This window comes from Spermophilus citellus (genome assembly GCF_964194105.1).
Source record: "Spermophilus citellus genome assembly, chromosome: 6".
In the NCBI taxonomy this organism is placed as follows: Eukaryota; Metazoa; Chordata; class Mammalia; order Rodentia; family Sciuridae; genus Spermophilus; species Spermophilus citellus.
The window spans coordinates 162,035,337-162,063,139 of NC_138187.1; the positions used below are offsets into that span (position 1 = coordinate 162,035,337).

General features: G+C 37.0%; 1 protein-coding gene across 3 annotated transcripts; it reads left to right on the forward strand.

The window, feature by feature from the left end:
- The first annotated feature begins 10,221 nt into the window (after positions 1 to 10,221).
- On the forward strand, positions 10,222 to 26,691 carry CCDC181 (coiled-coil domain containing 181). 3 transcript variants are annotated; one of them, XM_081298492.1, is made up of 6 exons: positions 10,222 to 10,409; positions 12,742 to 12,861; positions 14,069 to 15,013; positions 16,671 to 16,817; positions 24,284 to 24,435; positions 25,867 to 26,691. In XM_081298492.1, exons 2-6 carry the CDS (start codon positions 12,745 to 12,747, stop codon positions 26,027 to 26,029), a joined length of 1,524 nt encoding a protein of 507 aa, XP_081154618.1. In that variant the 5' UTR covers positions 10,222 to 10,409; positions 12,742 to 12,744; the 3' UTR covers positions 26,030 to 26,691. The 3 variants fall into 3 exon arrangements, with proteins under 3 accessions (XP_081154618.1, XP_081154617.1, XP_081154619.1); XM_081298491.1 differs by having other exon boundaries at positions 10,223 to 10,409; positions 24,281 to 24,435; XM_081298493.1 differs by lacking the exon at positions 10,222 to 10,409 and having other exon boundaries at positions 12,796 to 12,861; positions 14,048 to 15,013; positions 24,281 to 24,435.
- The last annotated feature ends 1,112 nt before the right edge of the window (positions 26,692 to 27,803 follow it).

Sequence of the window (27,803 nt, forward strand, 5' to 3'; positions counted from 1 at the left end):
TTGATTTGGTTTTAATCCACGGGGATTTACCCCTGATGGCAGGGATGGAGTGTGAATAACACACTTAGGACATTGGCTTACAATCTGACGAGCTTGTTGTCTGGTAATATTAAATTTTTTACGTAAGCTAGAAGCATTTTGATGATGCAAGGAATGGGAAGCTAGTACACAGTCATACAAAGACATCTGTTGACAAAAAGCTACTAACTTATCAATTTTGTCATTACCTGAAACTAGAGGTCCAGGAAGATTAGTATGGGCACGTATGTGTCCTATGAAACATGGGTACTTTCGCATTAGCACTGTCTTTTGTAAATTATGAAATAATTCAAATAACTCCTGTGATGAAGTATACCCAATAACTGAGGTTTCAATATTTTTGGCAACTCCGACTGCATATAAGCTGTCAGAATAGATATCAATAGGCTCATTTGAAAAGTAATCTAAGGCACAAATCAGAGCTTGGAGCTCTGCTCTTTAGGCAGAAGTATAAGAAGTTTGTATTACCTCTGTGTGAACACGGCTGAAGAAACGTGCCTTACTGGAGTTGGAACCATCCGTGAACACTGATAAAGCTTCCTCTATTGGATAAGAACGTACAATTTTTGGAAAAATAAGTGACGTTAATGATGCAAATTGTATAATCTTATCACGAGGGTAATAGCTATCTATCTGTCCAGGAAAATCTGCAAAGGCTACCTGCCATGAGCTAGAAGTTTGAAAAAGCAAATTAGTCTGTTGAACAGAAAATGGAATAATTATAATATCAGGCTCAGATCCAATTAATTGTAAAATCCTAGTTCTACCTTTAATTACTAATTGAGCTATAGAATCATGAAAAGGAATTAATGTTTTTTGAGGGGAGTGGGATAAATAAATCCACTCAATAACTCCTAATCTTTGCCATATGGCTCCTGTTGGGGTATGTTCAGTTGGAAATATTAATAAATACACTATTTCTTTAGGATCTATTCTAGTAAGCTGTGCATTTTTAATCGCAATCTCAACTTTCCTTAGAGTTGTTTTGGCCTCCAGGATTAGCTGACGTGGAGAGGTTGGAGAAGGATTTCCTTGTAATATCTGAAATAAAGGACTTAACTCAGAAGTAGTTAGTTTTAAGGATGGTCTTAGCCAGTTAATCTCTCTTAAAAGCCTTGAAAATCATTAGGGGTTTGTACGGAAACTGTTTGTTCCGCTCCGGTAAAATTAAAGATGGCGGCCCCCATGGTCGGCGCGATGAGGTCACATTGCGCCACCACCTACTTCCTCATTTTCGTCCCGGGGGTGGGCCGACCGGAAGTTTGTGTTCCGGCTAGGCGGAAATGATGACAAGAAGGTGGGCTCATCCGCGCCATCTGAATCTACGGCGTGGCGCTGAGTCCTGCAATATCTATTATCGCCAGTAGATGGAGCCCTAAACCCAAAATTGCACATGCGACACTCGCGGGCACAATGATTGTTTTTTCCACAAACGCAACATCTACCGCGGGACTTTTGACCTAATTTTTGCGGCCCCGAAGTTTCTTTTAATGCTGTCACTAAGGCCACCGTTTGCAACTGAGTGGAATCTAAGTCAGAACACAGGCGAATATACTCAGAAACTGTTCCTTTTTTACAATGTGGTCGGAGAACATCCTGACAAATTTTATTTGCGTTCTCAAAAGCCAATTGCCTAACGATAAATTCGCTAGCTCCTGGGTCCCCGATGGACCTGTTCGCAGCCTGATACAGTAGGGCTACGAAATCTGAATAAGTCTCACTGGCACCTTGTCTGATTTTGGTAAGAACTAAATTGGACTGGTCCTTGGGGACGATTTGTCTCCAAGCGTGTTTTGCACAATCAGTTATTTGATTGTATACTACAAAATCATAATTTAACTGTCTCTCTAAATCAGCGAAATCTTCAGTCCCTAAAAACATCGTTACTGGCGTTTCTATGCCCTGTCTTCTGTTTCTTTCTGCCTGTTCATTACAAAAATCAGTCCAATAAGTCTTCCAAAGCAAGTAATCTCCCCCGCTCAGACAAGATCTGGCTAAAAAAATCCAATCGCTAGGAGGAAGGGGTTGTGAGCATATATTTTCTATCAGACTCTGTACAAAAGGCGAATTTGGACCATACGTCTCACATGCACTTTTTAATTCTTTAATAGTTTTAAATGGGATTACAGCATGAACTCTAACTCTCTGATCTTGTTCATTAGTTTGCTCAAAAACTGGAAAGAGGTGAAAACCAGTAGTATCCTCTCCCATTTCTTGAGCCTTCTTAATACCTTGCTGGACTGGGGCAAGAAAAGTCATCTTTAATTCAGCATACCTGTTAAATTTGGTCCTTCTAGCAGGTACCGGCCGAATTCGAATAGCTTGGGCAGGCGGTGCTAAACGCAGCCTATTAAAATTTCTCTCTAAGTCTTGAATTTTAACGTCTGATTCTTCTTCAGACTGTGAGCCGCGGTCAGACTCTGCAGTATCGCCATTTCGAATTTGGGTTTCTAAACCATGTGGTTGAGAAGAACCCTGAGCCCCTCTAGGAGTCTCTTCCGTATTTTCCTCTCTAGGAAGATCCTTTACTTCTTCTGGAGGGCTCTCTAAGATTAGGGATGTTTCTCCTGTATGATGCTGTTCTGTACAATCTGCCTGTGGTTTAGCATTTTTAACCTTTGGCTTGGCCCCTAGTGCCTTTGTTTTTAAACGGCTCAAGGGAAAGGGAATTAACTTAGCCTCAGGCTGATTTTCCATTTGAATAGACTTAACAGCTCTTTGAATGCCTTTTAAAAGTTCTTCAGGGGGCCACGAACTTTGGCCCATATATTCAAAAAGACAAACTTCTAGGGCCGTCCAAGTTTTCTGTATATTTTCTATGCCTCCAGGTAGTTCATTAGAAAGACAGACTCTCTGTAACTTCCTTCCTAATTTCTTCCAAGTAAGTAAATTTGGAGACTCTTGGTCACAAAACCAAGGACAATATTCACCTACAATCTTTAAGAATTGTAATAACTGAGTTTTCTTTATCTGTTTTCCTTCCTGGTTAATTATACTGTCTAAAATAGTCAGATACATTTCCTTATCCGTAGAAGTAGAATTTCCCATTTTAAGTAATTTAACGTCTCTTTCCTTCAATATCTCTAGGTACTTTTGTGACCCAATTGTCACCTCTTCCTTTATCTTTATTTTTATTCCTTATCTTCCTTTATCTTTATTTTTTTCCTTATCTTTTTAGCGCGCGCTCCCACTCAATCTAACTAATCTAGAATGCCCCCCTCGTAGGCGCCAATTCTACCACGCGGCCTGCGCAGTGGTTTCATTAATGAGGTTCTAGGCATAAAGTTAGTTAGAAGAGATCAAAATAAAACACACAAACCAGTTACCTTATTTATATTGCTAGGTCCCAGACGGCTCACCTCTCTGGTTCCTACCTCTAGCCGCCCAGCAGGGCAGCGAGGATTACTCAGGGCTAGCAGGAGAGAGAGAGAGAGTGAACACGCCGGGGAGTAGCCCTTTATTGGGGAACAAGAGATTCAGGGGAGAATTCCATCCAATGAAGGTTGAGGGGGGGCTGCACTCCAAGGTCAGGGTCAGTGATTGGGTCCCCGAGGTCAGTGGTCAGGCACACCCCCACACGGATGGGCTCTCTCATCAGGAAAGGGTCGGGAAAGCATGGACACAGCCAAAGCGCCTGAGGCCCTTAACGGGAGTCACCCAATCACGTGTCAGAATGGCTCCCCACACCATAATAATGAAAAGGCTTGGGTCAGGAAGCGAGCAAGGGCACTGGCAACATCAAAAGTGGTTCCTGAAGGAGGTGGAATTTAAGCTTGCCATGCACACTTAGTAGGATTTTAACAAATTAGGAAAAGGTGGGGAAGTGTTGTGGGAAAAGGCCCATAATTGTAAAGGTATGAGGTCATAAAATGCGGGGCGGGAGTGTGGGTTTTATATAATAGGTAGCAAGGAATAAAGAAAGATCTGGCAGCTGTGGACCGATTAATTTTATAGAGATACCTAAAATTGCTAGTTGAATTGCCATTGTAATTGGCTGTGTCTAGGAGGAAGGACTTTGTGACTTATAGCAATGGAAACAAAAATAGGACAAGTTCCATGCTGCTAAATTAACATTCTAGAATGTGCCCATATTTCACGGTGACTTAGAAAATTTAACCTACCCAAGATCACACATCTGTGAAGCAGAAAAGCCAAGATTCTGATCCCTTCTCTACTGTGGAAGCTGATAGTCACTTCCGCCCGCGTCCCGCCAACAAGACCGCAGTGGGAGAGAGCTGGGTGCGGGCAGTAGATCCCGCTCAGGAAACAGCTCCAGCGAGGAAGAACGTCAGGCGGGAAGAGCAGTGGTCAGAGGGTGTGCGTCGGGCTCACCTACTACAGTGGGCAGGCGGCAGACAGGAGAGGCGTGGGGTCCTGGTTGTAGGAGTGGAGTGAGAAGCGGCACAAACCCCAAGGCGGCGCTGCGGAGCGCCCTTGCGCTCGGCGGGGCGGCCGCGGAGGAGTAGGTGCAGCGCCCCGCGCCTGCGCGGTAGCGTCCCACTGGTAGCCCAGTGGGGACTTCGGGCTCTGGAGAGCCGGCCTGCGTGCTCTCTGCTGTCTGCAACTCCTCAAAAGAAAAAAAAGAAAAAGAAACCCACACTGAGCCCTAGGGTGAATGTGAGATATTGGAAAGGTGGTCAGTGGCTCTCCGTGACATTCTAAATGTCTTCAGTAGCCAGTACAGGCCATCCATCCAAATTACCCTCCGAATTCGTTTATTACCAAATTGTCTTCCTTCAAATAAATGAATCAAACGGGGCAAGAGCCATTTGCCAAAGAAAAATCTTACCTTTTCGGGGTAAAAATTCATAGCTAAGAAAATTCATCCTTCTGCTCCCAATACTGAAATATAATAAAAACTAATTCTTAAATATTTAAACCCCTTAATTTTGCTCAATTATATGATATAGTTCCATCTTCTACCTCCTCAGCTCCTTTTGCTATTTGTTTTTAATATTCCAAACTGCATGCATCACCATCACCATTCTGTTCCTGATGCCAGAAACTTAGAGGACCAACTTCCGGAGTCTTGGGAGCGTTGTCAAGCATGGGCCTTGAACTGTTGATCAGCACTCCCTGAGAAACAGCTACCTGGAAAGCTTTGCCACTATCTTGGGCTTAACTAGTGAAGAGACCATATGTCAGAGAAAGTGTCCCTGGTGGAAAATTGTCTAAGTGACCAACAACAGGCTTGTTTTACCTAGGATGTTATTACAAGTAGTCTCAAATCCCTTTGGGAATATACTAAGTATATATTTAAACATATGCAATTTTATAAGTATCGAAGCTGTCAATAAATCAAAATGTACTTTCATTCCATAATGTTATTAACAGTAAAGAATACAGGTGAATATAAATATATAGGGACTATTAATTTAAAAGCATTTTATAGCAATAGAGCCAACTAAAGAACTTTTGTTAGATGTACCTCAGTCAGGTATTCTTTGCACAGCACAGGAACAGAAGACAGGGTTGATCTCCTTGCTAGTCATAAATACTATTTGTATACCTTCTGTGGAGTCTTGGTAGTTTAGCTTCCCTCTTTAATTATTTTTTGCCTTTAATGTTTAATGCTTATGTATGGATAACAAGAAAGGGTTAACTTTTGCTGTTATTCTGCACTGAAAAAAGCTACACCTGCAGGATGGCTGAACAGATAGTACTTATTTGTGTTCAGCTAGTTGGGTAGATATTTTCAAAGAGTAATTATCAGGTAAAGTAACATCACAATCATCAATTTCAAAAGCAAATTTTGATTGTGGCTTATTGAAAGGCTAAACTCATTTGGTTTATTTTCCATGCTGGTGTCTTTCCATTAAATTCTTCTATTACCCACTGATCACTTACAGAGTAAGCTAGAGCCCCACAGCAGAAAATCCCTTTAAACTAGGATCTGGGCATAGTGCAGAACAGCTGAGCACATGAAAAAAGTGCTGAACAAATCTACTGAACACATGAAAATGATTACACTCTAACTACCCTAATTACCTTTGTTTTGGCTTTTTAAAAATAATATTCCCTGTATTACTGAACAACTTTTTAAGTTCATAACCTATCTCATTGTTAATATATCAATTTCTAATACATCACAGTTGTAAAGCCCTGTGATCTGTAAATGAATAAGCATCAAAGGCAGAATGTATAGGTGCAAAATTCAGATGTTTGAATGACAAATTCAAACCTCTCATCTCTTTTAGTTCCCTTTCTTTCCAATTATCACATTCCAATTTCTGGGCAGAGATTTAAGCTAATAAGAAAAAACTAAGCCAAAGGAGTATGAAAGACTCATAAGCTTTTTTTTTTTAATTAAGTTGTAGATAGACACAATACCTTTACTTTGTTTACTTATTTATGTAGTGCTGAGGATCAAACCCAGTGCCTCACACATGCTAGACAAGCGCTCTACCACTAAGCCACACACACAACCCCAGACCCTCATAAGTTTTTAAATACCATTGTTTTCAAATCTTTTGCACATTTTTTTTTTACAATTGGATTCTGTGTAGTTAAGGTAACTGATTTGCAAGGGATAGATGAATTCACTGATGTATTCCAAGTATATAGAATAGTGTCTAGCATGTAAGTGCTGAACAATTATTTGCTAAGTTACTTAAATTTTGACTGCTGAATCTGAATGGTTTATGTAAAATATACTATCTGGAACAGTTTTATAGGAGACATGTATGGCTATGTCTTCTCAATTCAACTTTTTTTTTTGTGTTACTCAGTTCAATATTGGCTTTTCTAAGTAAAGGCACTAAAAACACTTTTTAAAAGATCTGCTTAACTTTTCACTACTCTTCCTCATATTGTACAATTATTTGTTTCTAAAATGAACGAATAATGCAGAAAATTGGGGCACTGTCTGCTTCTGGGATCTTATTTTAAATTATATACATTCCAATTTTAGAGTATAACTAGTATTAAACAATAGAAGGAAAAATGTATAGTGCTATTTACATAAACACTGATTTTATATTTGTAAAATACCAGTCTTTGATGAATCATAAATTTCAAATGCATTTCTACTGCCTATAACTGAAATTGCCATTTATTGACTTTAAAAATCATAAAGCCAGTCTAAATGAAAGACCCTGAATAGCAAGCAACTTTCTTTTCTTCATGTATGTGGTTTTTCCTAAATCACCTTGTTCTTAAATTTCCTTAATTTTCTTCCCTTGAGCAGTCTCAGGGCTCTCATGCTAAAGGGGACAAGGAAAGGACATCAAATGACATGTGTCTATAGAGAGATGGGTATCTTGACTTGATGAATTCTAAACTTTCAGTGTGTCATTAGCAATACTTCCATCATCACTTCACATAAACCTTTCATGATACCTCTGATCATCCTCATTTACCAAAATTCTGCACTTTCCAAAATGCTCCATTTAAAAAATTTCTTTTCTCTGTAACCATCAAAATGCTAATTCCTTCCATAACTTCCACTCTCTTGATAAAGTATTAGGAGGAAATTCAGGAAAATAAGAATAATTCATTTTTTCACATAAAAATAGTTTATTAATTTTAAAATTCATTAACTCTCTATTAATTTAGTAGCCATGTGAACTAAATAAATATGCTTTACCACTTAGATGCCTGTACTGCTAAGTATACAGAAATGCCTAAAACAAGTCTCTATTTTTAGGAAACATGTAGCTTAGTAGAATGAATGATCCACTTTTCCAAGGACAGTGATAAATTTTTTAATAATCTTTTGGAAAGCTATTTAGTGAAAATAGTCACCATTTGGTGAGAATTTTGTATACATCATGCATGAGCTCTTGAGCTAAACACAATACTAAAGAAAAGTACTCTATTTTGAAGATGGGGAAACTAGACTTAGAAATTAAAAAATATTTCATAAGTTAAACATAGGAAATAGAAACTGTATGTTAATCAGTTTTGGAAGACTAATTTTTTTATATTTTCAATTCTCCTGTTATCATTGGTCTACTCTTCATTAATTTTTTGTAAGATCTTTTTGGTTGACACATAATTCATATGCCATTCAATTCACCTTCTAGTAATCATCCACCCATTTCCCTCCAACAACTCCCCTGCTTCAGCCCAAAGCAATCACTTATTTTCTGTCTCTATAGATTTGCCTAATCAAGATATTTTATATAAAGGGAATTATACAATATGTGGTCTTTTCTGACTCACTCCTTTCATATAACATCATTTTTGTTATTGAGGTTCATCCATATTGTTCTATCAGTACTTCATTCCCTTAGAGGTTGCAAGCTCTTAGTTGACTTCAGAGTTCCAGAATAGTTGCAGGAGAGAGATTCTGCTACTATGACCACTTCTAGGTGAGGAGATAGGTGCTACCGACTTCACCATCTTCATGGAATCCTCTTCTAGTACTTCACTCCTATTTACTGGTGTACTGCCCCTAAAGAAAAGGGAACAGTAAAACACCATGTCCCTGAATGATCCCTTTTTGTTGCCAAAATCCTAGCCAAGTTAAGAGCACAAGAAAAAGTCTGTGTCAGAAAGTCCAGATACAAATCATCTTGAGGGACGCTGGGAACTAGGGCAAGTTAAGTGTTATCCATAGAAAGCTACTTCCTTGCATGTTTTCCAGGACAAGTGCTCCAAGATGCTCAAACAAGCAAAGTGAGCAAGCTAATGTTCATGATGTCACTGCTTCTGCAGTCTGACATACAAAACCCTCAGGTGATGAGTGAAGAACCCAAGACACTGTGGAGAGGATACAGTTACTTGTTCAGCCTGCTGATACTGGAAAAAGTTCTGGAGAGACACAAAGCACTACTTGGTGAAACTCTAAGAGACAAGAGGCTGGTTAGTCTGTCACCACTGAACACTTCTTGGGGCAGTCACTGATCTCTTGTAAGCTTTCTCCAATTAATCCTATGTTGCATGCCATCTCTGAGCACTTTGTTTAGCCTTTCCAGCAATCTACCCCACTGCCCTAGCACAACTGCGCTGTGAATGTGACAAATGGATATATCACATTTATTTAATCCATTTTTCATTTGATGAATATCAGGTTGTTTCCACCTTTTGATTATTAAAAACAATGCTGCTTTATCCAATTAATATTTACATAAACATCTACAAATCTGAGGTAAGTAGTCAAAGGAAAAATGTTAAACTAGGATTTTGAAGCCTAGGATCTAATTCTAGCTTTGGTAGTTAACTCCACATTCACTAAAGGAACCAAGACAAAAAAATTGTTCAACTTTTAACATTAATCTTTTTTTTTTCTTTTTCAAGTGTTTGGCCTGGGTTCTGAAGCAGTTAGAAACATTGGCTTCAATAATTATACAACAGCAAGTGCATTCAATATTGTAATCCAGGCCTGGGGTTGTGGCTCAGCGGTAGAGTGATTGCCTTGCACGCGCCAGGCCCTGGGTTTGATCCTCAGCAACACATAAAAATAAATAAAAAAATAAAGGTATGTGTCCAACTACAACTGAAAATTAAAAAAAAAAAAAGTGAAGAAAAGGTATTGTGTCCAACTACAACTAAAAAAAAAAATTGTGATCCATTTCAACCTGAATTTTTTTTTCCTTGAACTTAGTTTACTCTGTAATTTGGAGAATACCAAAAAATTCAATTTTATGTTGCTACTCTTTGGAAAAGGGTGCTTTCCGTCATACCCAGTGATGGATATTGTATTAAGAGGAAATTCACTTCTTCACTTTCAGTTCTTATGTCTGCCTGGAAATGGATAGTTCCTAAAATCCTGTCGTTTGTCACCACAATCTCAAATTCGCCTTGCTTCCTTTTTATACATAAAGACGTTAAAGGAGGATTTGAGAAAATTGTAGTTGACCATTCTGATAAACTTGAACTGGAACAAAAATCTTATTTCCTTTGTCAAACGTCTTGGGTAAATAAAATTTTGTTTTGATTCAGAAAAAAAAATGAGGGTCAAAATCAGTGAAAAACTAAACTGCTTTTTGAGATCAACGGTGAAGCAAATGACACACGGAAACGTACTTCGAGGAGGCGTCCTTATAAATTACCTGGCGGGTTACTACGCGAGGGGAAATTCACGGCCCAGACGCCGACATTCTGCCCGCCACGACTAGCGCGGAAATTCCGGGCGCAAGGCGGGACTGCAGTCTCCTAGGAAACGGCCGCGGGCCGGTCCTTTGTGTGCGCTGGGACGCGCACCTGGCGGGGCGGAATTCCGTCTGCGCTTGCGCGGGCCTCCTGCACCGTGGCGTCAGAGAGGCCCGGATGCAGGACGCGGAGACGCGCCGTTGCCATGGCATCCCCTCCTCGCCGCCGCGGAAGCGGGTGCTGGAGTCCCTTTCGCCTCGCTGTCAGAGCTCAGAAGCAGGAGGCGAGAACTCCCGCGGCCACCTCTGTGACCCCAGCCGCTGCGCCTCACACAGGCAGGAGGGGGCTGGAGGGCGAGGAGTGGGGCACGGTGCGGGACGGGTCCGCGGCGGCGGGGCAGACGCCAGGCGGGCGGGCGTCAGTGCAGCGGGACGGCTTCTGCGGGGGCCTCGGGGACCCCCGGAGCTTTTTCCCCACCGCTGTACGGCCAGGTTCCGACCGCGAGAAGTGCCAGCTTCGTCCCTGGGAGGCAGGCGCCCGCGATGCTGGCTCCGGGCCGCTCTGGAGACCCGCCCCTCGGCGGTGCAGCGCGGAGGGCCGGAGGCGTCCCGGCGCGGGAGCTGGGGACCCCTGCCCAAGGGCTGTTTGTATTGTGCTCCCGCACTTATTTATTCTGCATTAAAGGCTTCCGCTTTGACGTTCTCTCAGTCCTTAGCTTTTCAACAAGCGTGCTTAGAAGGCTTCGAGGTAAGACCGCAGTCGGTGAATTCGTGACGGCTCTGACTGTCCCAGTCCCGACTGTCACTCAACTCCGAGGCTCAGGCTCCTCACCGCGCGGGGTCTGTCCGACACTCGGGAGGAGGGTTGATTTCAGTCTCTTCCTACATTTCTCTGTAAGAGAATGTAGGCTAAGTCACTTACATAGATTCTACTGTTGATAAATGCTGAAATCTAAATGTGGCCGAGATCCAGAAGGAACGAAGTGTCAGGTAGTGGGTTGCCCAAGATGCGTCTCTGTTTGGCATGCTGACTGTGTACCATATGGACAGTATTGGGGCATGGAGATTAAAAGAATCCTAGGGGTTGAATATCCTGTGGTGCATTAAAAAAAAAAAAAAAAAAAAAAAAAAAAACTAAGGGACTTGGCAACAAGAGTTTATGGTTTGTGTCCTTTGTTTACTTGAGGAACCGGCCCGTGAACTTTTTTGAGTTACAGAAATAGGATTACATTTCAGATTTCATACAGCTACAGTTATTTCTCAGTTACTTCACCTATGTATGCTTTCCCCCTTTAAGTTACAATAGTAGAATTTAATAACACCTAATATGTTTGACTTATAATCATTGTATTTTTATTAATTATACCATTTCTGTTTTAGTTTAAACCTGAGTTTTCACATGGACAGGATTCTTTGTAAATAATAAAGCACACTCCCCAAGTTTTCAGGAAACTGCTTTTGAGTTCAGAACTAGGTTTATTATAAAAATGAGGGAAAGCACTAAGGAGTCCCAAAGAAGTTTTGACCTAAAAGTAATGTCACTTAAACATCTTAATAAACTTTAGATACCTTGTCTGGAGAGGACCTGATTATCCCAAGGCACTGTGACTGTGAAAAACACTACTATTTTTAAAATTTCAGATTATGAGTTTTACTTTATTCTACATCATTCATAGTGCCCTTTTTAAATTAGTAGGTATGTAGACACAGCTTAAGGGATTTAGCTGGTCTCGCAGCTAGGAAGTCTTAAATAAACTTACTCTGAATAGTGATTGGTTTCTCCAGGTCAAAATATTATTGCCCTGAACATCTGATTTACAAATTATGGAAGCCTTACCTTTGAATTCTTTAAGAAAGTCCATTTTGTATTTTTAGTTGAAAAGAAGTAAATATCTGGAAGGAATTATAGTACAACTAATACTTTAGAAATAATAATAATTCTCTAGTTGAACAGTTGAATAATAATTTTATATTTAATATTATCTGACAGTCCTATTTACTATTACTGTCTTCTTGATAGTAGGAGGTATGAAAGTTTTTTAATGAAAAATGTATTTTATATAGAATACATTTTATACTTCTATGAATCAACATTCACCAATAGTAAGAATTAGTTGATACTTATTAGAAAGCTCTGAGGGCTGGGGCTGTAGCTCAGTGGTGGATCGCTTACCTTGCACATGTGAGGCACTGGGTGTGATCATCAGCACCACAAAAAAATAAAGGTATTGTGTCCATCTACAACTAAAAAAAAAGGATGGAAATTGATGTACTCATTTTTATTTGAACATGAACACATGTAAATGGGTCAAACAAACAAAAATCATTTGCTGTGACCTGGATGATGTTTTAATGATTGGCAGGGGATGTGGAAATCGTTTTCTAATCCTCAGTCGTCTCATCTACCTTTTTAAACCTCCTTCTATGATTAGTGTTTCAAAAATTGTAAGGTTGTTAAGAATGTTCACATATAGAAATGTTTTGCCATTTCAAGTCCCTCATTAGGGTATATGCAAATATGTTTATTTTGACATTCTATGTTAGGTGTTTATATGTCTTAATTAGCTTACCTTCAGTATTAATCTCCATACCATATTATACCCCTAAAGTAGATTTACATATACCTTATCTTTTAAAAATCTTATAGCATTTATTTTTTAACAAACAGAAAATGAATGAAAATAAAGATACCGATTCAAAAGACAGTGGAGAATATGAAGATGACTTTGAAAAGGACCTGGAATGGCTAATTAATGAAAAAGAAAAAAGTGATACCAACGTAATAGAGGTATGTATAAATTGCCAACAATATTCATAATAATTACATTAACAAAGTGCTTTGTGATTCTTGAAGATTTTGACATATTAGCTCATCTAAACCTCACAAAAAGTTTTTGATATACTCGGACAAATAAAATTATTCCTGTCATAGAGATGAGAAAATTGAGGCATAGTTTAAATGTTACATTCTAAGGCATGGAACAACGAGGTAACAGGGATTAAATAATATTTAAAATAATAATTATAAAGTTATAATTTACATTATTAAATAACAAAATCATGATTTATTGCTTTGAAACTAAGAACATACAATTTCCATTTGCTTAGCATGTCAAATTCCTACTTTCAGGAGTGAAGTTGTGGGGTTATACTTCTAATGCCAATGAAAAATAAAAGAAATCCCTTAAAATATAATATTTAAGCTAACATTTGAAACTTTAAGACTGAATTAGCTGTTTAGAAGAAGGAAAATACAGAAAAAAGTAAAGGGTCAAAGACTGGCCATTAGATACTTCTAGGCAAAAGAGATCCATTAAATGTGGTCATATACTATTTATCAGAGATGAAGAAGGAAAATTCAGGAAAATAAACCAGTTCCTGGATCATGTAGGTTCTTTCTCTCTCTCTCTTTATAAATATATAGTGTGTGCATTTTATATAGTATTTGTGTGTGTGTTCATGTGAGAATAAGTGGGAAGTAATGAGGAGAAGAGCTGAGACTGGGATATGAATAGGTGATTTTAGAAGGATAAAGATCAGAGTATTTAGAGAAGAACCCCGATTTAAGGGGATTAAGGAAAAGAACATGAGAAGATGAAAACAGCAGATATTACAAACTTTTCTTGGTTCCATTTTGCTTTCTTAGTGATGGAGAAGACAAATAGGGTAGATACGATTTTCAAAAGGCAACAAAATCAAAAGTGAAGATTTTCCTAAGATGGTTTTTAAAGGGAGTTTTATGAATTTGAACAGAAGAATAGTCAGAACCAGTAGAGGTAAAGATACCCAGAGTGGTAAGGTTGAACCAAGTTCTCATGACTGGAATGGTGTGAGATCCAGAGCACAGGGTGATAGAATTGTCAGTGAAATATGAATAAGAAGCCCTTACATATTCCTAATCATAAAATTCACAAATAGAGAAAAATCTATTTTGATTTGTCCACATAATAAATGAACAATTTTATAAAAAATAGAACCTCATATCCTTTTTTTAGATGGTTTGCAAGAAAGAAGAGAATGCTAATGAGGAATCAAAAGAGAGTGAAACAGAAGTAGAACTCATGAAACAGCTTTCTGATCCTGACAAATCCTTGAAGGATGAGGTTTCATCAAGAAGAAATGATTTCATTTCTGTCCCAAGTATTCAGCCATTGGACCCTGTATCAGATTCAGATAGTGAAAACTCTTTCCAGGATTCCAAACTAGAAAGCCAGAAAGACCTGGAGGAGGAAGAGGATGAGGAAGTAAGGAGATACATAATGGAGAAAATAATACAAGCTAACAAGATTCTGCAGAATCAAGAACCTGTGAACTATAAAAGGGAGAGAAAACTTAAGTTTAAGGACAAGTTAGTTGATTTGGAAGTTCCTCCACTAGAAGACAATGATATGTACAAAAATTATTTTGAAAATGAAAATATGTGTGGAAAACTCTCACAGTTATATATTTCCAATGAGTTAGGATCAGAAAGTGTGCTGCTATCACTTACTGATGGAAGCTGTGAAGAGAACAAAGATAGGAAGATACTGGTAGAGAGAGATGGGAAGTTTGAACTTCTGAATTTACAAGACATTGAGAGTCAGGGTTTTTTGCCCCCCATTAATAATGCTAGTAGTACAGACAATGAACCCCAGCAGTTGTTACTCAGATCTCCCAATTCCTCTATCAATAGTGTCAAGAAAGAAGAGCCTGCAGCAAAGATTCATGCTGTCACTCACTCAACAGGAGAGCCATTGACTTTTGTCCCTCAGCCACCACCCAACCCTAGGACTTGTCAAAACTTTGCTCCTAACTCAGACAGAAGTAAAGGAAACGGAAAATCTCATCACCGGACACAGTCTGCAAATACATCTCCAGTGACCTCAACATATTGTCTTTCCCCTCGACAGAAAGAACTCCAAAGACAGCTAGAACAAAGGAGAGAAAGGCTAAAAAAAGAGGTAAGAATACAAGTGGGAATTATATTGAAAATAGAGTATATTTCTATGATTTATAAATGCAACAAGAATTGAAATTATTGTTCAAAGTATTGGAGATTTTGCTTACTTTATTTTTTAATTGTTAAGTGTTAAGAATAAAACACAGGGGCTGGGGATGTGGTTCAAGTGGTAGCGCGTTTGCCTGGCATGCGCGCAGCGCTGGGTTTGATCCTCAGCACCACATACAAATAAAGATGTTGTGTCCATCGAAAACTAAAAAATAAATATTAAAAAATTCAAAAAAAAAAGAATAAAACACAGTAGAATCATCTGAATTAGAAGAGTTTGCTATTTTGACAAAACATAAGGAAAACACATTGGATTCTATTATTTAAAGATAATTTAATCATGGATTTGAATAATTCAGTTTGTTTAAGTGATAAAATTTTAGAACTGGAGAGGACGTAAGAACTTGTTGATGCAGCTCCATTTGATAGACAAGCCTAAGGAGGCTGAAGTTCAGCACCTTGCCCAAGCCAGTGCTGTGAATTACAGAACTATTACCTAGGCCTGACTCCCTGTAGAGCTGTTTCCTCTGTGCTCTGCTGTTTTGCTCTTGGTTGCTGTTTTATAGCTCTACACAACTGATTTCAGCATCTCCCTTCAAATTTAAATAACTCCTTTTTTATAACATCAACTGAATAATTCACATAAAAAATTTACTTCATTCTTAATCATTAACCCAGTGTCTAAATATTTGTCTGATGGCAAAAATTGTTACTTTATGAACATAAACTACCTGAAAAACATTTTTAAACATTTTTTTTAAAGAGAGAGTGAGAGAGGGAGAGAGAGAAAGAGAGAGAGAGAATTTTAATATTTATTTTTTAGTTATTGGCGGACACAACATCTTTGTTTGTATGTGGTGCTAAGAATCGAACCCGGGCCGCACGCATGCCAGGCCAGCGCGCTACCGCTTGAGCCACATCCCCAGCCCCATTTTTAAACATTTTAATAAAAAAGTTTAAAACACCTATACATGCACTATTAACTCTTTATCTTCATCACCCAGATTCAAAAATCATTGCGATTTTGGCATATTTAATTCATCTCCTCCTCTTTCCTTGGTTAAAGTATTTTAAAAGCAAGATCTAGAGAGCATGTAATGTCTTATTTTTTTACTGGTATCTTCTCTAAATGATTATGGCATTTCCTTTCATAATCACAATACTATTCATCACAAGTAATACTTTTAACAATAATGTAGAACATTATAAACTGTTACATATTAACATATACCCACATAATTGTATATAAAATATATAAATTAAGACATTTATATTGCTTCTAGAATGTGGTTTTTCCTTTTGCATAACTGCAATTCAATGGAAAATTGTATAGAAGAGCTATCCAAAGTACTCCTAAACATCATCTTTGTATTGTATCTCTATTATATAATTATAGGCTTTACAGCTTAACTTATCTAAAGTGAAATTTCTTCATTTTTCCCACTAAAAAATTTGAGGTCCTGTTTTTTAAGAAGGTGGAATTTTTAGAGGGATCCTTTCAGGGGCAGAGAATCCTGAGTTTAGATCTCAAAATATATATCTCTCCACTATGATAACGCATACAATTTTATTAATTTTTTATTAATGTATTTTCACATACTTTCTACTAGGAAGAACAACGGAAACTAGAAGAAGAGAAAGAAAAGAAAAAAGAGAATGACATGGTATTTAAAGCATGGTTGCAAAAGAAAAGAGAGCAAGTTCTAGAAATGAGGAGAATTCAGCGAGCAAAGCAAATTGAAGACATGAATAGTAGAGTAAGTGAAAACCAATCTTGTTTACAAGAAGGGAGTCTGAATGTGAGACTAAGGACCCATGGAAGACATGGAAGAATAGTGCGAGGTCTGCAAAAGATGGAGCATGAGATGACTTTATAGTTAGGTTCTAAGAAACAAAAAATCAAATTATTCCTATTTTTTCAAACTTTCATAGTTGGGTGCGGTGGCACACACCAGTAATCCCAGCTATTTGGGAGGCTGAGCAGAAGGACCACAAGTTTGAGGTCAATCTGGGCAACTCAGCAAGACCTTTTCCAAGATGAAAATAAATTGGCTAGGGGTATAGCTCAGTGGTAGAGCACTTGCATGGCTTGTGAGGCCTGGGTTCAATCCCTAGCATCTCAAGCAAACAGCCAACCAACAAACAGAAATGTTCATAGCACAGAAAAACAGAAAACTACGGATTCATTTTTTAAAGATAGTATAGCTTTGCTGTTCCAATGAAACATAGATAAATTCTCTTTCACTCAGACAAGTAGACATATAGAAATATTATGTAAAAAGTAGCAAGTTAGAGACACTGAAATATTTAAATCATAAAAATTTTAAACAAAAAATCCAAGAGAAAGTTAAAACAAAAAACCCCCATATCTTTACTACTTTAAAATTAAAAAAAAAGGTAAAAATTGAAAATTCATTTTTCAGCTCTTCCAGATTCATCTTACAGTGATAACTATTTTTGACAGTGTGATGCAAACCCATATGTTATTTGTATTTATTTATTTACTTGACCAAAATTTTATTATGCAGTTTATTTTCACTTCATCATGAATATCTTTCTAGGCCATTACATTTAGATCTCTTTTTTTCAAAGAGATACATGGTATTCCACTCTTAAATTTATTAAACCATTCCCCATTTGTCAGTGTTTAGATAGGTTCCAATATTATGCCATTAATAGTGCTGTAGTAAAGATGTACGTTCTATTGGAAAATATCTGTAATCTGTAGGAGAGTTTTTTAAGAGTAGAATTGATAACTTTTGAATGTTCAGAGTGAAATTTTTGGTTAGCTATGTAAATTAACTTCAAATTGTTATTCAATTTATAGTCCCCCCCAACAGTATGTGAGAGTGAATGTTTACCATACCATCTTTTGGTCATCAAATAATAATATACATACTTCTATCTGAGTATGGATTTGCATGTTTGTGAAATAAAAATAATTATAGATATATTGGTGTCTACCAATATATGGTTTTTGGCCCAGAGCTCCTAAAACCCTTGTAATTTCATGAGCAGTAGGGGTGCTAGGTGTGTCTTTTATTCTGATATTTGGTCTTTGACTCTGGTTCCTGACAGGGAACTCTTAATCCCCTAGAAATTATCCCGAGTAATAGAAGTATCTTTTGTTCTAATGAGGTAACTTGTTGGTTCCTGGATGGGGCTGGTGAGAGAAAAACTAAGCCATGATTAGGGATTGGAACTTTCAGTTCCATACTCTAGTCATCTCAGAAGGAGAGAGAGAGGGGCTAAAGACTGAGTTAATAATCCATCATGACTAGATGATTGTAAGGAGAGAACCAAGTGAAGGAACTGGAGAGGAGAGGTGGCTCAACAGTAACACAGGTTGATTTGGAACAACCTGTAGAAGGGGTCCTGATGGGTCCTTCCCCACCTATGGGCCAAGGGACACCCCCTCCAGGCATGATGGACCCACCTCCCAGAACCCACAGGGATGTGAGGCCTTCTTTGACCCATGGCCACAGAGTTATGGAAGTAGCTCCACAGAGTTGTGGGCCCGATTACCCAGGGATATTACCACAGACTTATTTGTTATGCTCTTTCGTGGAGTCTCACCAGATTGTTTCCATCCCCTTACAGGACACTCTCCCCTGGGAATGCACCCCCCACCAAGGCCCTCTTCAGGTCCCTGCTTGTTTCCCACAGGCTGTACATAGTCCTTTTATTTCTTTGTGGCCTATGAGAATGGCTTATAATAATCTCTCAAAAGAATATTATAAATGCACTTAATATAGCCATTTATTAAACACCCTTTGATGTATTGAGTACTTAATAGAGTCAAGAAAGGTTGTCTTTGAAAAATTAGCCCTAATTTTGCTTTCCTATAAAACACTTTACTATACCTTTGTACCTCAAAACTTCAGTAAGAATGAAATAAACATTCATATGTTGTTGGTTCAACAACAACAACAACAAAAAAAACAGGTGTACTTGTGTTGGTGAGAAATGATGGCAACTGGGTTAAGGTTATAGCAGTAGAGAGAGAAAGGCATTTGAGGTATGTTTTAATGTATTAATTGAAGGAACTTGGTAATTGATTAAATAATGTGTTTGGGGGAGAAGGAGAAATTATACTAATACACTACATTTTTTTTCTAAGCAGTTTGGTAGGGGATACTAATTTGGGGAAATTATCATTTTAGTTTTTAAATTGTTGAGTTTGATGTACCTACAAAAAATTCAAGTGAATATATTGTAGATTAAATAGACAAGATTGTGTAGTGATCAGGAGAGATGTTGAGACTGAAGATACAAGTGGAGAGACTAGTAATTTCAGAAATGGGATAGTTTGTGGGGATGAAAATGTGGCTATAGGCATGGGTGACAAGAGCAGAGGAGAGTTATAAGACAATAAAATCTGTGGTGGGGCTGGGGTTGTGGCTCAGTGGTAAAGTGCTTGTCTGGCATGTGTGAGGCCCTGAGTTTGGATTGTCAGCGCCCAAATAAATAAATAAATAAATAGATAAATAAATAAAATAAAGGTCTGCCAACAACTAAAAAATATTTTTTTAAAAAAAATCTGTGGGGTGGATGTTGAATGGCTGACCAATGTAGTTATAAATTAAACTTGGAAATGGGATGGAGAAGGCTTCTGATCCAGGAGTGATTAGAGGTGGTTACATTACCAGCTTTAATAAACACATTGGTATTAAAGGAACATTAGTTTATTTAGGGAGTAGAGGAATGCACTTTGGAAGTATGGCAGAAAATATGTAGGTTCTATTTGAGAGAAGAAGCTGTTCCTTGGGGGCAAATCAGGCTTTGCATAAGATAGGGGATTTAAGGCTAGGGCCCTCTCAGTGGATCAGGAGGATAAGAGGATGTTTGGAAGTTTTCATATCATTGAATAGGTTACAGAAACAATCTAGCAAGGTTTATGAGGGAGGGAGGGAAGTAAGAATTGGGTAGGGAAGAATCACAGCACACTGCTGTAATGGTTAAGAGTATAGAAGATGAGAGGCACTTGTGTTTCCCAATCACTAATTGAGGAAAATACAGCTGTGACTGTACTGCTGACTGTTTCCAGGAGGATGGACCTTCAGGCCTCATAATATTCAGCCTAGTAGAATTTGTATTAGGTATTTGTAAAAATCAATGTATACTTTAGTATTCTTTTTTGTACTCTTTGTTAACAGAAATCATAACCTTGAATATCAGTTTCTGAAAACATGGGCTATATCAAACAATTTATTTCAAATAATTTTATGTAAGAATTCATCATGGTTATATATTTTCCTTTGCAATTACTATATTTAAAATTTTTTGATACATTTGCATGTCTATCTAAAAAACTGACTTTAATGAGATTTCTGAAATATTTTAGTGAACTTCCTCCCTGCTGAAGCTTTGGTAGTTGATTAATTTGGCTTATTAAAACATTGTGATAAGTGCATTTTGTTTATTACTGCTGAGGGGCATTATGTATAATGTGAGTCATAGTTTCCAGAATGTATTTCCAGCATATTGTATGTAGAATGACCTTTTCTATATCAGATGAAAGAAAGATTCTGGGTGCCATTTTAGGAAAAGTAGCTAAAAATATTTTTTGGAGGAATAGCTAAAAATATCTTTCCTGCAATGAAATTTGTTTCCTTTGATCAGTAATATATACATTGTATGTGTGGGGTATATATACCTACATACTCTCTATGAGCACTTACTCCATCATTACTTCTAGTATCTTCATCACTTGAACCAAGAAGAAACCCCCATAATAGTCTTTTTGAGCTCTCCTCTTCATGACTCCCTTTTTCCTGATGCCCTGACCTAGAAATTCAGCTGTTCTAAAAGCCCCAAGTTCCCATCTCTGTTTCATGAGCCCATGAGACCATTAACTGCTCTATGCCATTTCTCTCTTCCTATAATGTGGTCAGGAGAGTAAAAAAGTCAGATGAACATGAGGCTGTAGCATGTGTTTTTATTTCTGTCAATAATCACAGCTGCTGCATATATTTTGTCTGGTTTTACAGCTGATTAAGGTGGAAAGGAATCTGATGTTACTCCATTCATGGCTGGATGTAGAAATTTCAGATTCTATGGTCTTTTGTTTTTATTTCTTAATCAGTTTATCCATTAGTAATTATTTTTATTATTCATATTTAATCTTTATAATTCTTTGCTTTAATATTTCTCATATTTTTATCTTCTAGTTCCCCCAATATAGAAAGTTATTTGCTATTACCTTATATATAATTTTGATGATAAGACTTTTTAGTTGTGATTTAATTTGCTTTACATTTTAAAAGTGTAAATATTAGGGCTGGGGTTGTGGCTCAGTGGTGGAGCTGTTGCCTAGCATGTGTGAGGCTCTGGGTCTGATTCTCAGCACCACATATACAAAAATAATAAAGTGAAAGTCCATCAATAATTTTAAAGATTTTTTTTAAAGTGTAAATTTTAATGTAATGAAAAGGAGATTCAGATTTCCTTTCAGGAAGATGAGGGGCTTGGGATTTTTGTGCCGTTTTATACCCCTTTTTTGTTTAATCTGAGGTTATCATTCCCATTATTTTAAATGAAAACTTTTGAAAATCCCTTAGAAGCAACATTTTTAAAATAGTTGGTGCTTTTTAAATAAATAATACAAACAATACAATGTAATTCAAAAGTTAAAATGTACCAAGAATTCTTTCTCCCAGCTTCCCCAGCTAATAAATTCCCCTTTTCCAGTAGTAACCAGAATTAGCAATGTTTTGTGCTTCTTTTCAGGAGTATTGTCATTCATATATATATAAACATATGTGATATGTGGATATAAACCCAAATTCTATCCACTGATGTGTATGTAGATAGAAGTTTTCAAATCTTCCATTATGTGAATAGATCACAATTTACTTAATCATTCCCATTTGTTAACATTGCAGAAAGACCCTATTTATAAAACAGAAAAATCTAAAATTCAGTACCTTAGTCACACTGACTATATTTGAGTGCTTAACAGCCACATGTGGCTAGAGGCTACTGTATTTGGACAACACAGATACAGAACATGCCCATGATTTTATAAAGTTCTCTTGGTCCATATTATTCTATATGAAGAGAAAAAAAATCAATGATTGATTGGATGATAGATATATCAGATTCCTCAGAAAAGTGAGAGAGAGAGAGAGAGAGAGAGAGAGAGAGAGGCGCGCGCGCGCCATGATAAAGGGGAAAGTAAAGAGAAAGGATGGTGTATTTATAGAGAAAGAGAGAGGGAGGAAGTTTTGGGGTATCTGGAAAAAAATATTTCAAGTAGTGTTAACAGTAAGAGCAAAGAATCTGAGAAGGGATTGTGTTTGGTATGTTCAATAAATAGCAAAGGAGTCAAAGTGAAGCTATAGCAAAGTGGCTGAAGAGCAGATTGAGTCAAAAGAAGTAGCCTATGTCTGGTAAAGTACAACCTTGTAGGGCATGGTAGGAGCTTTGGATTTTATTTTGAGATGAGAAGCCATTAGCGATTTCTGAGCATCTGTGACACAATCTATTCCACATTTCAGAAGGATAATTCTGGCTGCTATGTGGAAAACAGATTGGGTAAGGTAGAAAGGCAAAGTACGAAAAGGGAAACCAATTATTAAAAGCAAAACTAGTCAATAGAAAATAATGGCATAGATTAGGGTAGCAGAATTTAGGATATACCTTGAAAGTAGAACCAACAAAATTTGCCCAAAGATTAGATTATAAGTTTTGTGTTATGCTATAAATGATTTTTGAAAAAAAATATTCTGGGTTTTTTTTCTTACTTTATGAATCTATCATAAAATCAATAATTATGCATTGCAAAAAAGGGAAAAATACAGCTAATTTCTCAAAGAACTAGTTGATGTAATGTATAAAGAGTTCCTAAATATCAAAAGAAAAGGATCAACACTACTAATAGACAAGTTGGCAAAGAATTTTTCTATGAAAAGGCTATGGATGTATGCCACCACACTTGGTATGAACTTTAAATATAATTTAAATGGCCTCATGTGACAAGTGGCTACTATAGTATACAGAGCAGACACAGACTGTATAAGAGGGGGAATCTTGTTTTTGTTCATGAAACTCCATACTTACATGCCTGCCATGTAGTAAATATTTTATAAATATCTGTCAAGTAAATGAAAGAACATGGGTGCCCATCATTCCTCTCCATCCCTTAATCCTTGACTCTTTTGATCCATGATTCCTCTCCAGTTATTCCCAACCTTCCAGGTGTTCAGTAGTCATCCTTTAGATCCAGATGTCCTCTAGCTAAAGTTTGTTTGTGCATCCAAGATCTGAATTACATAAGTCTTACAAATTAGATGGGCACATACTTGCCAATGTTGATTACAAATAAGAGAAAAGGTGAGATGGAGGAAAAGGTCTTCTTTGTCACACATCTCCTATTTGAGACAAGCATTAAATGAGTGTACCCTTTCCTTTTATATTTTTAGCTAGACATCCACATAAGTCATACTTTCCCCAAGGGTAGAGAGTTCCAAATATGTTCCTTTCCTCTCCCTTTTTTCCCCCCTAAATAAGAGCTTTTTCAACTTTGGAAAATTCTCTGAAGCTAATATCCTGATGCTGGTCCTCAATGATAGTAATTATAGTTTCGAAGATGGACTTACCAGTTAAGTACATTCTGACAGATATTTTTAAAACTTCAAAAAAGTTTGAGAGTTCAAAAAAAAAAAAAGGGGCAGATGGCACCAGTGTTGGATCATATAGCATAAACTAGTTTTCTATTGAGCACCTTTGAAAACAGCTCCTTACACATTAATTCCATTCACTGCCTATGCCCAGCCTTTCTTCAGTTCTTTGTTGTATGTTTATGTCTCTGTGCAAAATTATTTTGACAGAAGGATCAATTTTGAAAATCAAACTTTTAATCAATAATCCTTGTGTGTGTGTGGGTTTAACTTTTGTTTTTTGTTCTGGGACACAATTTAGGAGCTTACAGATGCCAGGTAAGTTGTCTACCAATGAACTATATCCCTAATCCTCTCAATAAGACTTTTGAAAGAAAACAGATGGCAAGTGAGTTCAGGGTTGAATTTCCTTCAGAAGGTCAATCCGCACTGCTAATTCAAGGGTGATGTGGTCTGCATACTTGGAATGCAGGTAATGAGGTTGACACTGTTAGGAAAAATGGATGATCAGGCAATGTATTCTTGTAGGGTCCCATAGATGGGGACTCAGAAAGTAGTTTTGGTTTCTCTAAATTAATTAAACCCTGTTTTCTAATCAGCAGGAAAGCAGAGATCCACAAGAAGCTTTTCGATTGTGGCTTAAGAAAAAACATGAAGAGCAGATGAAAGAAAGGAAGACAGAAGAACTAAGAAAACAAGAGGAATGCTTATTCTTCCTTAAAGGAACAGAAGGCCGTGAAAGAGCTTTTAAACAGTAAGTTCAAGACACAGCTTTATTATTTTTTTTCTTTTTTCAGGCTAACCTAATTTCTTTCTAGTTATCTGGGTAAAACTGCATTACCTCATTAATTCTGAGAATACAGACCCAGCTTCTTAATTTTGTTAGCAAGCCTTGGGAAAAATGGGGACTAGTAAGTATTGAACCCACTTATTTGAAGTTTCATTCTTCTTTTTTCCCTCTTTTATAATCTTTTATTATAAAAGAAACAGTAAATGTGCATTGAGAAAACAGAAGCTATTTACATTCCTCACACAGAAATAATGACTGTTAGTTTTAGAATTCTATATTTTTCTCTACATGTAATTGTAAATTACTAAGTCACAGTGAATGTACTGTTGTACAGTTTGCTTATTTTATTAATGATCTTATCTAATATCCAACCCTAACATTTTTTTTTCCCAAAGCAATACATGAATGACTTAGAGGTAACTTGTTTAACTCATATCCAATTCAGGTTCATAGAAAACTATGATTTTTTTCTTAAGTCCATTTTATTCTAATATTTTAGTTGTTTAGATATTTGTATCTGAAAAGAACCAGATGTATGTATAAATGTGTATGCTTGCTCACACGCCACATACACACTTATATACCAGCTGTATGTGTATGTAATTGTTTTGATTTTAAGTACTAAAGCACTAGATTTATTTTATTGACTAGATTATTTAGGATGCAGACTCTTCCTTAACCTGTTTTTTTTGTTTTTGTGGGGGGTACTGGAGATTGAACTTGGGGGTAATTCCACCATTGGAATAAATAAACTTCTCTTACAGTGAGTCATATCCCCATATCCCCAGCCCTATTTTGTATTTTATTTAGAGACAGGATCTTACTGAGTTGCTTAGGGCCTTGCTAAGTTGTTGAGGCTGCCTTTGAACTCCCGATCCTCCTGCCTCTGGGATTACAGGCCTTAACCTGTTTTGATGTGTTCATGCTTAGGCTTATTTTTCCAGTCTAAGGAAGAACTTATTTTATGCATTGAACAGCAAGAGCTGTATAATAATTTCCCTATCAAGAAAAGTGAGGCAGTGTTTCTGAATCATGCTAGTAGTATTTCTAACCTAAGTAACATTTTAGAATATAGCGAAGTGCAAAGAACAAGTTCCTTGGGATCTAATAAAGTTTTTTGCTTAGAAGGCAATATTCCTAAAAAGGGTAGGACTTACAGCACTTGTAAAACATTGTTTATTACTAACAGCCAATCTTGTTGGCAGTTTCATCATAGGACAGACTTCATTAATTAACTATGCCTTCTTGAATTTCAGGTGTAAGCCTGAATTTTTTCTCTTAATAATAGTTTGTGTTGTAACATTATTTCAATTGATAATTACTTTCCTAACCTTATAATGTGAAAAGTGAATTAAGGGGATGATTACCAAATCTGATCTTGCCTTTTTTCTATAGATGGCTAAGAAGGAAACGCATAGAAAAAATAGCAGAGCAAGAAACTATGAAGGAGAGAACTAGACAGCTCCGACTAGAAGCAAGACGTTCTAAACAGCTACAGAACCACTTTTATAACATGCCAGATGCCAAAACTTTTCGGTTTACAGATCCTTACAGCTGAAGGTTTCTATTAAATACTTCATTTGGCAGCTGCTGTCATAAAAATTTTGGATATTATTTTTTATGGCTCTTGTGTTTGGTAATACTCTAAATTATGGAAATGGTATTTATCTTTTGGTGATGTTGACAATAAATATATGTTTTTTTGTAACATTAAAACAAAATAAACTTCTCTACAGTGTTGAAAGGTGTTGTGCCATCTCTTAGTCTGTGAAACAAATAACATATGAACTTCATGTTTTCCTACATCTAAATGATTAACCTTTCTTCTACCTAGAAAGAACACAAGAAATGGACATATTTCATTAATTCTTACTATTGTTCACAAATTTGCAACAGAACATTTCAGGCAGGAGAAGTAACTTCTTTTTTAAAAAAATATTTTGTTGGTGATAATGACATAATGTATTATAATTATGCATTATAATAGTGGGATTCATTGTGACATATTTGTACATGGACATAATTTGATCAATTTCATTCTCTTCAGCCTCTCCTATTCCTCCTTTCCTCCCTCCTCCAAAACTGTCCTCTGTTCTCCTGGTCTCTTTTCTGTTTTCATGATAATTTTTTTTTTTTTTGCTTTTTTCTCTCCATTTTCCACATGAAAGATATAACTCTTTGACTTTCTGAGTAGCTTATTTTATGTATATAGGAGTGTGATTCTGATAGCATTGCTGGCCAACCCATTCCCGCTATACAGCCTGTAGACAAATTGGGATTGCTTCATACCCTTCAGTCCAGCAACTCTACCCTGGGAGTGCACCGATACATTCTGCTCCATCTTATTTCATACTGGTGAGAAAGGAAGCTGAGAAATATTTCAATTATAGCTTCAGTTAGGCCACTACTACTGGCAGCTCAGAAAGCAGCACAAAATGAGGAAGGGGTTAACAACCCCCTGTCACTGTTCTTGCTGTAGACACAGATCAAGAAGAAACAGATGGGGCTGGGGTTGTGGCTCAGCGGTACAGCACTCGCCTCTCACGTGTGAGATACTGGGTTCAATCCTTAGCACCACATAAAAATAAATAAACAAAATAAAGATATTGTGCTCATGTATAACTAAAATAAATAAATAAAAGAAACAGAAAGACAGACAGTTGGGTATAACCAAGACCATCCATTCTTGTCAACTATTTGGACCACTGTAGTGGAGACAATTTTGTCATTTTTATGAAGAATCATTTTCTTTTCTTTGTGTGTGTGTGTGTGTGTGTGAGAGAGAGAGAGAGAGAGAGAAAAAGAAGAAGAAGAAGAAGAAGAAGAAGAAGAAGAAGAAGAAGGAGAAGAAGAAGAAGAAGAAGAAGGAGAAGAAGAAGAAGAAGAAGAAGAAGAAAGAAAGAAAGAAAGAAAGAAAGGTAGAGAAGAGAGTTCAAGGCCCATGAAGAACAACCAATCCCAAAACTAGCAGAAGGAAGGAAATAATTAGCAGAGCTGAAATCAATGATATTGGGAATAAAAAAAATAGTACGAAGGATCAATGAAACACAAGAGCTGGTTCTTTGAAAAGATAAATAAGATTGATAAGAGCACTTAGTCAAACTAGCTAAAAGAAAAAAACGGCCCAAATTAATAAAATTAGAGATGAAAAAGGAGAAATCACTAGATATCTCAGAAATCCAATGGATCATTGGGGACTATTGAAAATTTACACTCTAATAGATTGGAAACCCAAGAAGAGATGGATATTTTCCAGAACAAATATGATCTGCCAAAACTGAATTAAGAGGACATAAAACCTAAACAGACAATAACTAGCAATGAGATAGAAG